The 13,846-nt window shown below is 47.8% G+C and overlaps 2 protein-coding genes and 1 non-coding gene across 5 annotated transcripts in view; all 3 read right to left on the reverse strand.

Moving 5' to 3' along the window:
- LOC135815375 (dedicator of cytokinesis protein 2-like) overlaps window positions 1-6,694 on the reverse strand; it is a 52,760-nt gene extending 46,066 nt beyond the window's left edge. For 2 of the 3 annotated variants that reach the window (XM_065328661.1, XM_065328664.1), the window contains exons 1-8: window positions 6,396-6,693; window positions 6,012-6,101; window positions 4,186-4,223; window positions 3,702-3,757; window positions 3,242-3,341; window positions 2,713-2,805; window positions 2,125-2,180; window positions 993-1,080 (exon numbers count right to left, since the gene is read on the reverse strand). In XM_065328661.1, coding sequence (XP_065184733.1) covers window positions 993-1,080; window positions 2,125-2,180; window positions 2,713-2,805; window positions 3,242-3,341; window positions 3,702-3,757; window positions 4,186-4,223; window positions 6,012-6,101; window positions 6,396-6,441 — 567 coding nt within the window. In that variant the 5' untranslated portion in view covers window positions 6,442-6,693. Of the gene's footprint in view, window positions 1-992; window positions 1,081-2,124; window positions 2,181-2,712; window positions 2,806-3,241; window positions 3,342-3,701; window positions 3,758-4,185; window positions 4,224-6,011; window positions 6,102-6,395 lie in introns of all 3 variants that reach the window. The other variant, XM_065328663.1, reaches the window with a different exon arrangement.
- Window positions 706-778, reverse strand: Trnaa-agc (transfer RNA alanine (anticodon AGC)). Its single transcript has one exon. It is a non-coding gene; the product is annotated as a tRNA-Ala (tRNA).
- A 3,172-nt stretch (window positions 6,695-9,866) lies between the features above and the next one.
- LOC135815376 (BBSome-interacting protein 1-like) lies at window positions 9,867-13,769 on the reverse strand. The gene is made up of 3 exons (XM_065328665.1): window positions 13,270-13,769; window positions 12,644-12,715; window positions 9,867-10,927 (listed from the first exon to the last, which is right to left on the reverse strand). The coding sequence occupies exons 1-3, from the start codon at window positions 13,432-13,434 to the stop codon at window positions 10,658-10,660; spliced, it is 507 nt and encodes a 168-aa protein (XP_065184737.1). The 5' UTR covers window positions 13,435-13,769; the 3' UTR covers window positions 9,867-10,657.
- Window positions 13,770-13,846: the final 77 nt, after the last annotated feature.

Below are 13,846 nucleotides of genomic sequence, written 5' to 3' on the forward strand. Positions count from 1 at the left end.
TACGTGTCAAGCAAGTACATTATTTTTAGAAAGCGATCCTGTCAGCATTTCTATAAGGCCACACCGTTTTTTATCTATGTTTCGCGTCCCCCGCGCGCATGTAGTTCACAGCCGTTCAAAAAAAAAAAAAAACGGAACATATTTTTTTGGAAAATGCAATACAAATTTAATGCAAACCCAGAGAACCAGAAAAGGAAAAAAATGTAACCCAAAAGTGAAAAAACGGAACATGATTGTTCATGATACGGTAACTCTCATGTTGGCATCATTTTGTTCTATTTATCGCATGATTGTACTCAGCTCACATACATGTTGTACATGTGTGTGTGTGTGTGTAATAAGCTGGGGCGCAAGTCACACAATCATCATGCCGCCTGTGTTTAGACCACAAGCATGGCAGAGGGGATACACTCATGTATTCATGGATGTGTGAATTTAAAATAATGTTCAATTTTTGTACATGATCTGAACAGTGCCGGGTATATATGATCTACACTGTACAATGCACGTCCAATGTTTTTTTTTTGGATGTATTTTTTATTTTTTTCGCCCTCCCTCATTGATTTCATCGAACAAGGTGACGCGAAACATAGAAAAAAAACGGCGTGGCGTGGCCTAACACCGAAGCACAACACAACGGGAAACGATCGAACGCCGGGCACAGACACTTGAACTATCAGCCATGAGGGGAAAAAAAGTTGTGCCTGGAGAACCCGGGTATCGATCCCGGTACCTCTCGCATGCTAAGCGAGCGCTCTACCATGTGAGCTAGTCCCCCTGCTATGCTGGAAATGACATTATGAACGGACTTCTAAAAATCATGGATATGCTGTGAAACGCACTTGCTGATAACCATACCCTACGGGCTGTAGACTGGAGACGGCAGGAGTGTCACTCATTGTGCAAGGAGAGATGCTAGAAATCTGTGCACACCATGACAAAATGAGTATGAGATAAACCGCACTGGAAACACTGAATGTTGCTACACTTACCATCTTATGTAAAGCAACAATAGACACATCTGCCTCATCCACTGATTGGCCATCCTCATTGCGAGGTACGAGATCAAGACCCATGTGCCTGAAAACACACACACACACACACACACACAAATATGTGCGCACACATGCACACCAATACCGGCACACACACAGTGAGAATGTGAGAGACCAATAATTAGCAAGGCCGTCACAGCCGGGGCGGCCTCAGGGGGCGGCTGAGGCCGCCCCACTTTTTCGGCCGTTTTTTTTTTTTTTTTTTTGGAGCACACTGCAACAAAGATCGATGATCGCAGCTCAGCGCAAACGTGGCAAATCCTTGTCCCCGATCGCGGTTTTTTTGCAGAAACAAAACAGTCTTTCATTGCAGTCACACTGAAATGGCACCAAATGCCTGGAAATGCTTGCAATTGGCTTCAATTTTTGACATTTTTTCCCGGGGGAAGACCCCCGGACCCCCCTTCCATGGCCACCCCACCTCCAAAGTCAGTGCGACGGGCCTGATTAGTCCCAGCATGCAGACCTTGAAGTCACACGTCAGCAACCTGCCCCAGCCATAATGTCGACACAATACTCATGTTCGCATTCTCCCAACAGCCCAGGCTGGGCAAATAAGGGGAGTTGTAGTTTGAAAAGTACTTGAATTTACCTCCAAAATTACAATGTGACCAGACATTGCTAGTATAGTAAAACCTGTAATGGCGACCACTCGCTCAACGCGACCGACGACCACCCACCCGCAACCGCGTCGCCGCGGCACAGTGCTAGTCATGTAAATGTACGCATCGCATGGTGCACCAGGCATGGTAGATCTACACATCAGTGCAGGAAGTGTGGATGTACATGGTGCATGCACGACGTTTGACACGTCTGAGGACCCCAGGCACATCGGAGTCGTGCTAGAGTAGCATAGGTGTGTGCACTGTGATGCACTGATCAAAATGATGTATCACATGTGGATATGGTCACGTGACCCACTGAACCTGGATAAGAAGACCACCTGGCCACGGCGATCACTTTTTCTCGTCCCTTGAGGGGTCGCCTTAGACAGGTTGTTTCACTGTACATGTACATGCATATTTACGGGGGTATATATGTGCAGAGTACATAGATCCATGCACCTTACTTGTTGCCCCAATCAATCTTGCCCGACGCTTTCAACTTCAGCTTCTTCATGTCATCCTGGACACACACACGCGCGCGCGCCGACACACACACACACACGGACAAGTACCGGTACACACACACACACACACACACACACACACACACACACACACATGGACAAGTGCCGGTACACACACACACACACACCCACACACACCCACGGACAAGTGCCGGTACACACACACACACACACACACACACACACACAAAGCGGTACACATGCACATGGTCATACACATACAGTTCGAAGTAGCAACACTAGTCACATTGCAGTAATAGGCATATTGTTATGGCCTATCATCGAGAAGTTAGCCGGTACAATGAATGCAAGATCATTCAAGTTGATAAACTCTCACACATGCACATACAAACATGCATACACATTCTCTCTCACATACACACATACTCGCACACACACACACACACACACACACACACACACACACACACACACACACACACACACACACACACACACACACACACACACACACACACACACACACACACACACACGTACATATCCACATTGACCAGTAGTGCTTACCAGTGGCAAGGTGGATGCAAGCACTTGCTTGCGAATGTCGATCAGCTCGGTAATGACCTTTCGGATTGTAACAAACATTCCATAGCGATCCTCCTAAAACCATCCAGTACACAAAGGCAGGAAAAAAAAGTTGGTACGTATCACTCAGTTTCCGAAGCATTGCCTTTACCTGGTGACGGCAAGTACATGAAATCGGTTAAAAAAAAACAGTACTTTTACTCCCTGCTGTCGATTGAGAGAAAGAGGATGAGAATAAGTGTACCCCTGCTGACCGTGACTGTCTCAGTTATCAGATAAGTACAGTTGTTGTCATGGTCACACTTTCAACGAATCAATACTCACCGCAGCCTGGTCGGCATACGTGAATGTACCATTAGAAAGGAAGAAAAGGGCCTCAGTTTATCAGTGCTCGTATAACATTCACCGATAATGTTCACCGATGCAACATTGTCCACTCATTGATTTAATTTGATTTATAGTTCAGCACATCCAGTAGAGAACACCACGTCTCTATATCATTGGCACATACCATGAAGTAGCGCTTTTGCCACAGCTCTCCCCATTCTGGCAAGAGCTGAGTGAGCTCCTGGGCTAGCAGGTCTTCTGTTCCTTCGACGACCTCATTCGGCCTAGAACACAGTGCAAGCCGGATTCAGTAATACATCAGCCAAATTCCCAGTCTCGCACACAAAAAGGGGTACAGATGCCCACCTAAGGTGGACATGGACAATAACTGATCCTAGAATTACTCCACATTGAAGTCCGCTGCCAGTGCGGGAATGGCGCGGCAAACTTAAGTATCTCCGTCAGCAGCCATCGCGTCGCACCTTCAGTGCAAGTGTGTCGTGCAATGACTAGCACTTCCAGCACGGCTATCACAAAAGTCTATACTGTCACTACCACTATAGTCTATTGCCCTCTGCTCCAGCTGAAACCCGAAGCACACAAGCTCGTGCAGCCATATTACCAGCCATGTTACCAGCACATACCCAGGATTCTTCACCGTGGCTTCCTTCAGATGAATGAAAGATGCCGGGAAGATTCCCTAGTAGACACAGGGGAAAGAGGGCACACGCCAGAGAAGTACAGCATATAGTCATCGCACGCTGAATGATAAGAGAACCGTACAGTTTACACAGTGCATGTTGCTGCCAAGCACTGCGTACATGTATGTGAACATCTGCTACACATACTCCGATATGGCCAGTGAAATCCAACCGCTCGCCCGAGACTGAGCTGCGCGACGAGATGCCCAGTGCTCATCATGGTGACCTACCAGTGCCGGGTGGAAGGGCAGCACGGTATCACTATCAGGACAGGCTGCCGCTAGACTATTGGTCCCGGCAAAAAGTGTGTCTATGGTAGGATTTCACCAGCCAGCAACGCCAACATGCATCACGAGTAATTTGCATGCAACTGAGTGGCAACAAGCCTACTGCCATAGGTCAGAGTATTATACATGTACTGCCGTACCTTCTGACGCGTCTTCAGAGCAAACCCTCGATACCAGCCTGATAGTTGGCAAAAATTCACACACACACGCACATGCACACCCATGGAACATAACTGCATAACGCCATACAGACTACAGCCGCTAACACTTCAAGGGGCAGATAAGAACAGAAGGTTCTTTCCATTCATGTCTGCTATTTTTTCTGCAAAATACGGACATGTCATACGGCAGATTGCAGTGGAAAAGTCAGCGTTCATTTTAAAACACCTTAAAACAATCGCCAATCAGCTTTCATTCACAGTCAGCTTTCAGCCAGTCAGCTTTCAGCTTTCATTGGCATTTTTCGATAAGCCCAGTCCCCTCCCCGTCCCCCTTCTCAGTGTAAGAATCTGTCATTGCCATTACATGTGCAGGCTAGTAGTACGTACGTACGTACGGTGTACAACACATACAAACAAGAGTACATAACCCCCCCCCCCCAGAGTGTGCAACGCCTGATCCATGTAGAGCTTGTACGTGGTACAGTGCTGGCAAATGAACGAAGGCCTCATGGGATATAGCAGCCATTGGTTGGCGCCGTGAGGCTAGCAGTATGAAAACTGGGTTTAATTATACGCAGTGCCGTGGTTGAGCAGTGGACATGTGGCAGTGCTGCTGCCATATTTACGAAACCAGACGTCACATGTCACCCGTGCTGCGCCCTGTCACCACTGTGTCTAGTAGCCACTGCATCCTGGCAGCAAGCCAACAAAATGTGCCCAGCTCTGACAGGGCATGTACGTAGGAGACTTTTCGCTGCGGTGCGCCTGGCAAGAAGCATGGCTCAGACATGTTTTCCTTCCAGGCATACTACTGCAGAGTCTGTCACGCAGTTGGCATCTTGCGCACAGGTGTTTGTGAGAGGTGAGCAGGAGATGAGGAGAGAGAGAGAGAGTGGGAGAGGGGTGCTAGCACTCCGTTCGCCATGCAGCAGAGAGGCCGTGCTTGGCGCGAAACATAAAGAAATCATGTAAAGACGATGTGTCTGGGTTAGAGTCGCAGCTTCGCCAGTTTTGGGTCCGGGTTTCTATGCAGAGACGCGGCTTTCTACATTGCGGCATACACAAACAAAATACGTACAGACTTGGTATGTACCACCTGAATTGATGTGCATGCAGACTTCCCGAAAACTATCCCACTCGGAACAGGAAATTCCAGTGCACATTTCACGTGCTTTCTTTGTGTGGGAGTAGAGTAGAGCATTTTCTTTGTAATGCGGGGCAGAACCTAAGTAGTGACATTGGCCGCAGCGTGTGCACTGTGCATCCATGTGCTTTTTTTTATTACTATGAGCAATGGGTTCATCGGCAATGCACATTTACAGGCATTCACGCAGATCACCGTCCTGCAACCAGGCTGAGGTTAGCATGCGTGCTCTGGCAGAACCATGGCAAAATTGGAACTACCAATTCGATTTGTAATGTAATTTGTTGGATTTCTTCCGATCCTCAGTGGTCTTGGCAAGTCTGTATGAGGTACTCAAGCATGTAATGTATCTTTATTTTCCGTCAAAAAGCTCATATTGCCGTCTTATCTGTACTACTAGTACTAGTATGGATAGACACGGATAAGAACTACCTAACTTACTCAGGTGCCCAGTCAGAGTGTATGACTCTGATGTGAACTTTTTTTCTCATTATTCAGTAGCTTGAGGGATGTTTACTTGGCGTGCACGATAGCGCACCGCGGGTGGCGCTTTCCGAAACGCAAAATCACATCACACCACATCAATTCTGTTCCACGCACAGCAACAACGCCATGTCTCTCTAGATTATCAACACTGTGTTACAAGAACTACAGTACTGACCAGCGCATTGCTCCTGGATCTGCACTTGATCGCCCAAGTCCAATTTCAAGAACTCTGGTCCCTTGCCCACCGGATCATAGTTGTAAATAGCTGCGGATCACGCAAAATACACAGCGACAAACAAGATCAGCAAAGACTACAGCCAAGCAGCAGCGAAACCGCCTGAGCACAATATTCACAGGTGACCCAAACCTGGCGACCTGGAGGCGCTAGACACCCTCGACCAATTTTCGGAGTGCGCCCAATGTAGCGCACATTGTATGGAGCAGAGCCGCTACCACAAGAGAGAACCACCCAGAACCAAGGATCGCGTGGGGTATCGAGAGAATCTGGCCTCACAAGGCCAGCAAGTGAGGTGGTCCCAAAACACGCGAACGCACTTACCAACACCAAGCTTGGCTTGGGTTGTTGGCCTCCAAACGTCAGACATGACTCAAAACTAACTGCGCTCCAGCCAGTGCGACTGTCTCCTTCGCTGTGGAGTGTGGTGCGTCCAGCAAACTAGCCACAAGCAGCTGATCCCGCTACTCGCTGCCCTTCACCAGGGCATCACCATTACAGTTGGAGCTCAGAAATCGTTCGCGAATCTCCCACAAGTCACAATAGTTGAATACCACAAGTCGACCGAATGAAGACTTTTTCGTAGTGACGACGGCCCCAGCATTGGTCTTGCAAACCACTCGCATTCTGCATCTGCTGTCTGTAGTGTAGATCTTTTATGGCGCATGGCGTGCACCGCGTTAGTGCCGTTACATGCATGTGCAGAGGCTTTGACCCGGTTTTGACCAGCACTAAACTACTTTCTACGTCGTGTAAAGCAGATCTACCTGACTACACTAGTAGTAGTAGTACTAGTAGATCTACACTAGAGTCAGTAGACTGGACTACACTGCCACACATGCACAGGCACCTGGGGCCGGGGCGTCCTGGGCACTGGTACATGGTGCATGCCGGGGTCATGGTGCACCGGTGGTGGATGATCGATGGTAGATCTACCAGACTGTCTGCAGGTCTGTGCGTGACTCAAATCCGGCGAACTGCAAAAAGCATGCAGTGCGCTGACTGTGTGACTAAAGTTGAAAGTCAAAGTAAGGAAGCAGTAGTGTGTGTGTGCAGTGTGGGGTGGGGGGGGGGGGGGGGAGAGGGGACCCGGGGAGGCATTAATTTTGTACAACCCAACCTTGGCCTTACAAGAACGTGGCCACAGACATCGCACACAAATTCCTCCGACTCATCGCGATATCGACACACACTTCCCTAATACATGTATAACGGCTGCCGATTGCGTCAGATATTCAACCGCAAGACCGTCAAAGTATTAGTTAGTTACTCCTGTATGCCAAAAATGTCCACAATAGTCAAATCCCATGATAATGATGTTCAAAGGAAGAGACAAACACAGGACAAGAACCATGAGAACGTCCCCGACAAACGATGTACATAATTGTACAAGTCATGTATCCGCCGAGACAAAGGCACCTGGCCAATGGACGGTGACTGCCAAGTACGATGCATCGTGCGCGTGGACAAGGCAACAGTCCAGCACACCGGAAAAGAGCAGCGACACTAAAAAAAGCACGGAACTGTCCAAGTGGCAAGTGCATTATGGAAGCTCAAGCTAATCAAAGGAGGCGAAAGCGCCTGTTTATGGTGCAACGTTAAACAAACTTCTACAACAACAGCAGCAGCGACGACGACGACGACAACAACAACAACGACGACAACACTTCACACTTGGTCAAATGGGCCGTCGTCACCAAGGGCACCCACTGCCTACTCTATAGTATAAGTCTAACGCGACTACCTGTTTTGTAAGCGATGCCCCCCCCCCCCCCCCCCCCATGCCTGGTTCAGAAATTGGAGATACATTATACTGTACTGGAAGCAGGCAAAACGGTCAACAATACATCAACAAAAGGTCGGAGTTGGTATCGAAATGCAGACACGAGAACAAGTAATACCTGTCCAAATTCTCACCATCAGTTGCCGTATTTTCCCTAATAAACGTACGTCTCCAATAGTAGCACTTGTTGAGAATGGATAGAAAATATAAAAGGACACGTCTCTAATACTAATAGAATAGCAGTACATGCCAGAATGATGTGATGGGCATTACCATGATTACTACTACTAGTACTACTGACTGTACTGGGGAACATAATCAGATAATTGTACAGTAAAACCTGTCAAAGCCGCTTGAACCGCTCTCATAAGGCGACCACCTCGGTCCTAGAGGGCCACGAGGCACTACAACTACACTACTGAGTCCGTCGGGCGCCGAAGAATTGGGGGGGGGGGGGGGTCAGGGTTCTAGCCTAGCCCGACGTCCGTTCTTATGTTTTACTAATTTTTAGCGAACACAGCAGTTTCCGGTTCTTATTTTGATGGTACAGTCTTATGTGCATATCGTCATTTATGCAGAGTTACAAACAAGGCCGGTCTAGACGGCTCCACGGGTAGAGTGCAGTGCTCAATGCACAAATGTGCAGAGCAGTAATCATGGTAATACCCACACAACAGAGGCGACAGGCTGTGGGAGTTGAAGTACATGTAGTTACAGCTACACAGCCTTTCGCCTCTGTTGTGTGTGTGTGTGTGTGTGTGTGTGTGTGTGTTTATGCAGAGTTATACGTCTGAGTGTACAACTACATTATACTATACTAGTATTTATCGCCTTCTTAGTATTTGACCCCACTAATTTCCCTGATACCTAAGCGGTCAAATATATCGCGTATTTGACTGCTTAGTCAAATACGCGATATATTTGACTACTTATATTTGACTCCTTAGAACTTCTTGGACTTAGAAATTTTCTCTCCAACTTAGAAAAAGAAATTTTGAAGAAAGCAGAAATACACAAGATGGGATTAGAACCCACAACCTTGTGAATCTCAGTCACTCTTCCTTACCACCCAGCCACTGTGCTACCGATACTGAACCTAGTTTAAACAATGATCTTGACTTTCAATGCAGTACAATGCGGTATAGGCTATAGTATAATACTAGAATTACAAGGATATGTCGTATATGAAGAGAAACTATTGCGTGGAGAACACGATAAATAGATTATAGACCTCATAGTTGGTCTATACAGGATATATAGACCTCGTAAAAGACCTCGGGGGACCTCGGTCTTTTACTCGGTCTATATATCCTGTATAGACCTCCTAACCGGTCTATAATCTATACGTATAACAGTTTCCGTTCTTATCTGCAAAACATCCAGCCCAGGCCGTTCTTAAAAATTAATGGTAAAATTCTAGCCTGGCCGTTCTCCAGAAGTCCGTTCTTCGGCGCCCGACAGTACTGTACCTGTCAGACCCTCCAAGGCATGCAGTTATTTCCACATCTTTCCAGTTTCCACTGAGTATAACAACCCTGGATAAGGAGACCACCTGTACATGGGGGCCACACTGATTTGTCGGGTTCCTCGAGCGGTGGGCTGATTTCGCTGTACATGTACATGGTTTGCCCATTTTTACCCCACATGTAACCATGGTAACCGTTGAGGGCACCGAGGGGACCCCCAATACTGGCAGCCAAGCCTGTAGATGGTTTGCCCATTTTTTACCCCACATGTAACCGTTGAGGGCACCGATGGGGACCCCCAATACTGGCAGCCAAGCCTGGAGGGTGATCAGAGTACCACAGACGAATTGACGTTAGCAGGTCTGCCAAGGGTAAGAGTGCGATGTAATTTTGTGGGGTGACGAAGCCTACTGCTATGATCTTGTAAGCGTGCAATTGGACTTACTGATTGCCTGCTCTCAAACTGGCTCAAGTCTGCAGAAATCGTGTGCATGCAGAGCCACTCGTCATTTTATACACTTCACACGTAATGACTACAGACTGTACTTCAATAACATCACAGCTATGATGTGAGTGTCTGAGAACCACACAGAACACAAGATATGCACACAGGTTCAAGAAAAATTGTTCACATGACAATGCAGGTGTGACGAATTGACTCACGGTGATTTGATAAGCTAGCTGTGGAATGGGAGCAGCAATGCTCAATATGCACGCGACAAAAGTTCAACCTGTGTGAGGTAACGATACTCTATTACACTGTACTGTGAGTACCAAGAGTTCACAATGCCCACCAGCCTCTTGGCAGGAGGAATGGGAAGCAACCAACTTGGGACAGCACCGATCTACTTTGAAGTACCAGAGTCCACATGTTGTGCCGGAAACGAAATGCTATTACGTGGGGATCACACCATCACAAGCATCAGGGGTGTGCAGCATGCTGTCCCTGCGATTCAAAAAATCAGTGACTAAACAGTCCTGCATCGTTGTCAACACGTACCAGCCGGGCAGGGAAAGACAAGCCGCAGATGCACCAGTGACATAATCGTAATGGTCCTGTGCAGTGACTGACATGTGTCCAGGTGGCTGTGGCAGCTGGTGGCTTGGATTTAGTAGATATATGAGAGTCAAGATAAACTCAAAATGCACCTTCTTGTCTGCGGCACTCAAATTAGCCTTTAGAAGAGTATTGTATACCTTTGAGCAGCATCAGGTGGTGTACTCCATGATCATGGGTTATTCCTCTAAATCAATGCTGGGAAGCACAAGCACCACCTGCCCACTAGCGCGTACCTTTGACATACTGTAGTGCTGCACTGTGAGTCTGTGACCATGCTTCATTCAGGAGCAGGTGGTGCTGAAGGAACAGGCTGCTCGGGTGAATTTACATCCTCTCGGTCTCTCACACTGCTTGTTCCGGCAGCACTGAGCAGAGCGGCAACTGCATCTCCTGCGCTCGACGAGGCTTCACTGGCGGCATCCATGGATGCCTTGGCGTCAGTAGCTGCCTCGGCAGCCTCTCGCGCTGCAGCCGCTGCCTCCAACGCCGTAGCTTCTTCCTGTCTTGCTTGTTCTTCCATCTCCTGCTGCCGCAAGGTTTCTTGTGCCTGTAAAGCAAGACCAGTCAGGGGCGTCAGAAGGTAGTTTAGTGCGGTACGGTCAGCCATCTGAAGTACAATTTACTCGTGGGCGAGGGGTGGCTGAGCCAAAAATTTTGGAAAGTTAGACCCCAAATCAGTGCATTTTATAGAATCACGGGGTACTTGGGGCAAATAGTGGTACGGTCAATACCGTAGTGACCGTACCGTGTGCGACGCCCCTGCCAGTAAAATATAATTAGTACAGATATAGATAAAAAGAAGGACAAAATGTTCCAAGTTATGCACAACTGTCCACCAAAATAACCAGATCATACATGTATAGTCAGCGAGTGTAACAAAAAGAGTTTAAATCGGGGGGGGGGGGGCGCTACATAATCTTGTCCAGCCATTTGGCCTTGGATATAAAGTACCTCAGCTACAAAGTACACGCACTGGTTGTACGCCCCGTGGAAGAGGTACGTTATGTTAGCCGGTCGAGGAGTTGTCTTGAGATGATCACGAAAATCTGCAGTACATGTGTGAGTGCCAGCAGACAGCATTTTGTGTACAAGGGCACCAGCATGCATGCGCGCGCGTGTGTGTGTGTGTGTGTGTGTGTGTGTGTGTGTGTGTGTGTGTGTGTGTGTGCGTGTGCGTGCGTGCATGTGTGTGTGTGTGTGTATGTGTGTGTGTGTGTGTGTGTGTGTGTGTGTGTGTGTGTGTGTGTGTGTGTGTGTGTGTGTGTGTGCGTACCAGCTGCACAGCTTCGAATCACAGATGTTCAGATCAATACCTGTACGTGTATGAACCCGGCCCGGCAAAGTGGAAATCACGTTCAATTCTGACCACTATGGCACACTTCTCACGGCATGCATGCACAGGCGTGCACGCCGATCACCCTTCATAGAAACTAACATGTTTTGTTACCGAGTGTTACCTTTTCCCCTGCGGGCCTCCCGGGCATCCTAGAACCACCCTTATCACGGTATGCCCTGACGCACAGCTGTGCCTGCACCAGGCATGTATACTGTAGTGATTAAAAAGCCTGTCTCATAGAAGCCTGTCTCAAAGAAGCCTGTTTTGAATAGAAGCCTGTTTTGAATAGAAGCCTGTTTTGAATAGAAGCCTGATTTGAATAGAAGCCTGATTTTTCGAGGTAAATGTACACTGTCGACACATACATATTATTATTTATTCATATTTTAATAGGGCAGTCCCCACAGACTCAAGAGACATACATGTATGTACACCTCAGTGGTTTTAGTGTTGACATACATAGAAATACCTGTCTTGTATAGAAGCCCGGTGTCTCATGTAGAAGCCTGCAAATTTCCCCCGAAAAGTCATATAAGCTGCGGCTTTTATACACGACTTTACGGTGTGCACATTGTACATACAACTTACTTGAACTCAACCTGCTGCACTTGCAAAGCAATCACCGCAACCCGTATCTACAAATAAAAATTTACACTGACATGGTCTTCACTCTTCAGCGCTCACTGACATGGCTTATGGTCATGGAGATCAACAAGATCAAGCCTATTTCTGCAATAGCACTGGCACTGGGAGTTCTGCATGATCCGTGGTCTTTTGACAATTAGTGATCACAATTGTGGCCTTGATTTGGGGACCTCTGAACATGGTTCAGACAAGCACACTACAGTATGCTCAGGCTACTAGGGCAGCACCAACAATGCCGATGACAACAAGCCGAGCCGTGGAATCAACAAGAAACACACTGACCTGCTCTTGGATCTCTTCCATTCTCTGCAGTGTGTACGACTTCATAGCCATGATCTTGGGTTTGCACAGTACCTGCAAGCGTGCACGCACGCACGCACACACACACACACAAACACACACACACACACACACACACACACACACACGCACGCACACATGCCAAGGAAACACTATTACATATGTGTACATGTAAATGTACATGTTACATGTACCACAACAGAATAGTATTAGGATTGGTACATGTACAAGTATGTTCTATTCTACATTTACATGTACAGTCCTCAGTGCTCAATGAAATCCAGCTGTGTCCGACTCAAGTTTGCGCCTCACACCATTTCACAGCTCAGCGTTCGCAGGTCTAAGGCTGCGCAACGCCGAGCGTGTATTTGAGTGACGCGACTGGATTTCATCGAGCAGTACTGTACATGCACATTGTACATAATTGCACATTTTACAATGTACAGTATGGTCATGGTGACAGTCAATTGTTCTTCAGACTTTTCCCATTTGAACTCCCTCAAACTTATGAATACTACTAGTACATGTGCAACGTATGTTACTGGTGTGTATTTTTCCGGTCCCAAACAAGTGAGCACAAACAAGTGAGCATGCTAGCATCAGCTTACGGAGGGTGTGTCCAGTGAATAGTGCAGCAGTCCGCTGGAAGGTAGCACCTCTCTCAGCTGATCGTACAAGGCATCTTCATCTGCGACCTCTTCCTGTCGGCCAGGGCCTGTAGCGGGAGTTGCGGCAGCTGCCCTCTTCGACGGTCTCCTTGTCTCCTCTGCCATAGCACCCACACTGGCATGTAGCCCTGGCGCAGCAGCGACAATGGGTTCACAAACTCCTGGGCTATAGCGATAGGCAGAGGTTTATCGTTCGCACCGCCTTCTCAGCTTTGGTGCGTTTGGACGCTTTTTCTACTATGATACAGTCGTGTAGATGCTGTCGGCCACCTCGCTGTCACCAACTATGCCTACAGTACAGTATGGTCACTTCGATGCCCGAGCCGAGTCGTTTTGCTTCTGACATTTAAAAAATTGTGCTGGTTCTGTCTTCTCCGTTTCTTTTGATTCATTCCACAGCTTCAACAGTTACTTGAGTTCAACTTCAAGCCTTCTGCACTGTTCAGCCTTTCACTGTTTCAGGGAATGACAAAGTAAGGGGGGAAACGGAGCTGAGCCTGCTGCTGAGGTCAACGGA

Source organism: Sycon ciliatum, chromosome 4, assembly GCF_964019385.1.
Source record: "Sycon ciliatum chromosome 4, ocSycCili1.1, whole genome shotgun sequence".
Classification (NCBI taxonomy): Eukaryota; Metazoa; Porifera; class Calcarea; order Leucosolenida; family Sycettidae; genus Sycon; species Sycon ciliatum.

Coding starts and splice junctions, on each gene's coding strand:
- LOC135815376 (XM_065328665.1), bottom strand. CDS start 13,434: ATGGCAGAGGAGACAAGGAGACCGTCGAAGAGGGCAGCTGCCGCAACT. Junction 12,716..13,269: donor ATTCACTGGACACACCCTCC/GTAAGCTGATGC, acceptor GCACGCTTGCAG/GTACTGTGCAAACCCAAGAT. Junction 10,928..12,643: donor TGGAAGAGATCCAAGAGCAG/GTCAGTGTGTTT, acceptor CTTGCTTTACAG/GCACAAGAAACCTTGCGGCA.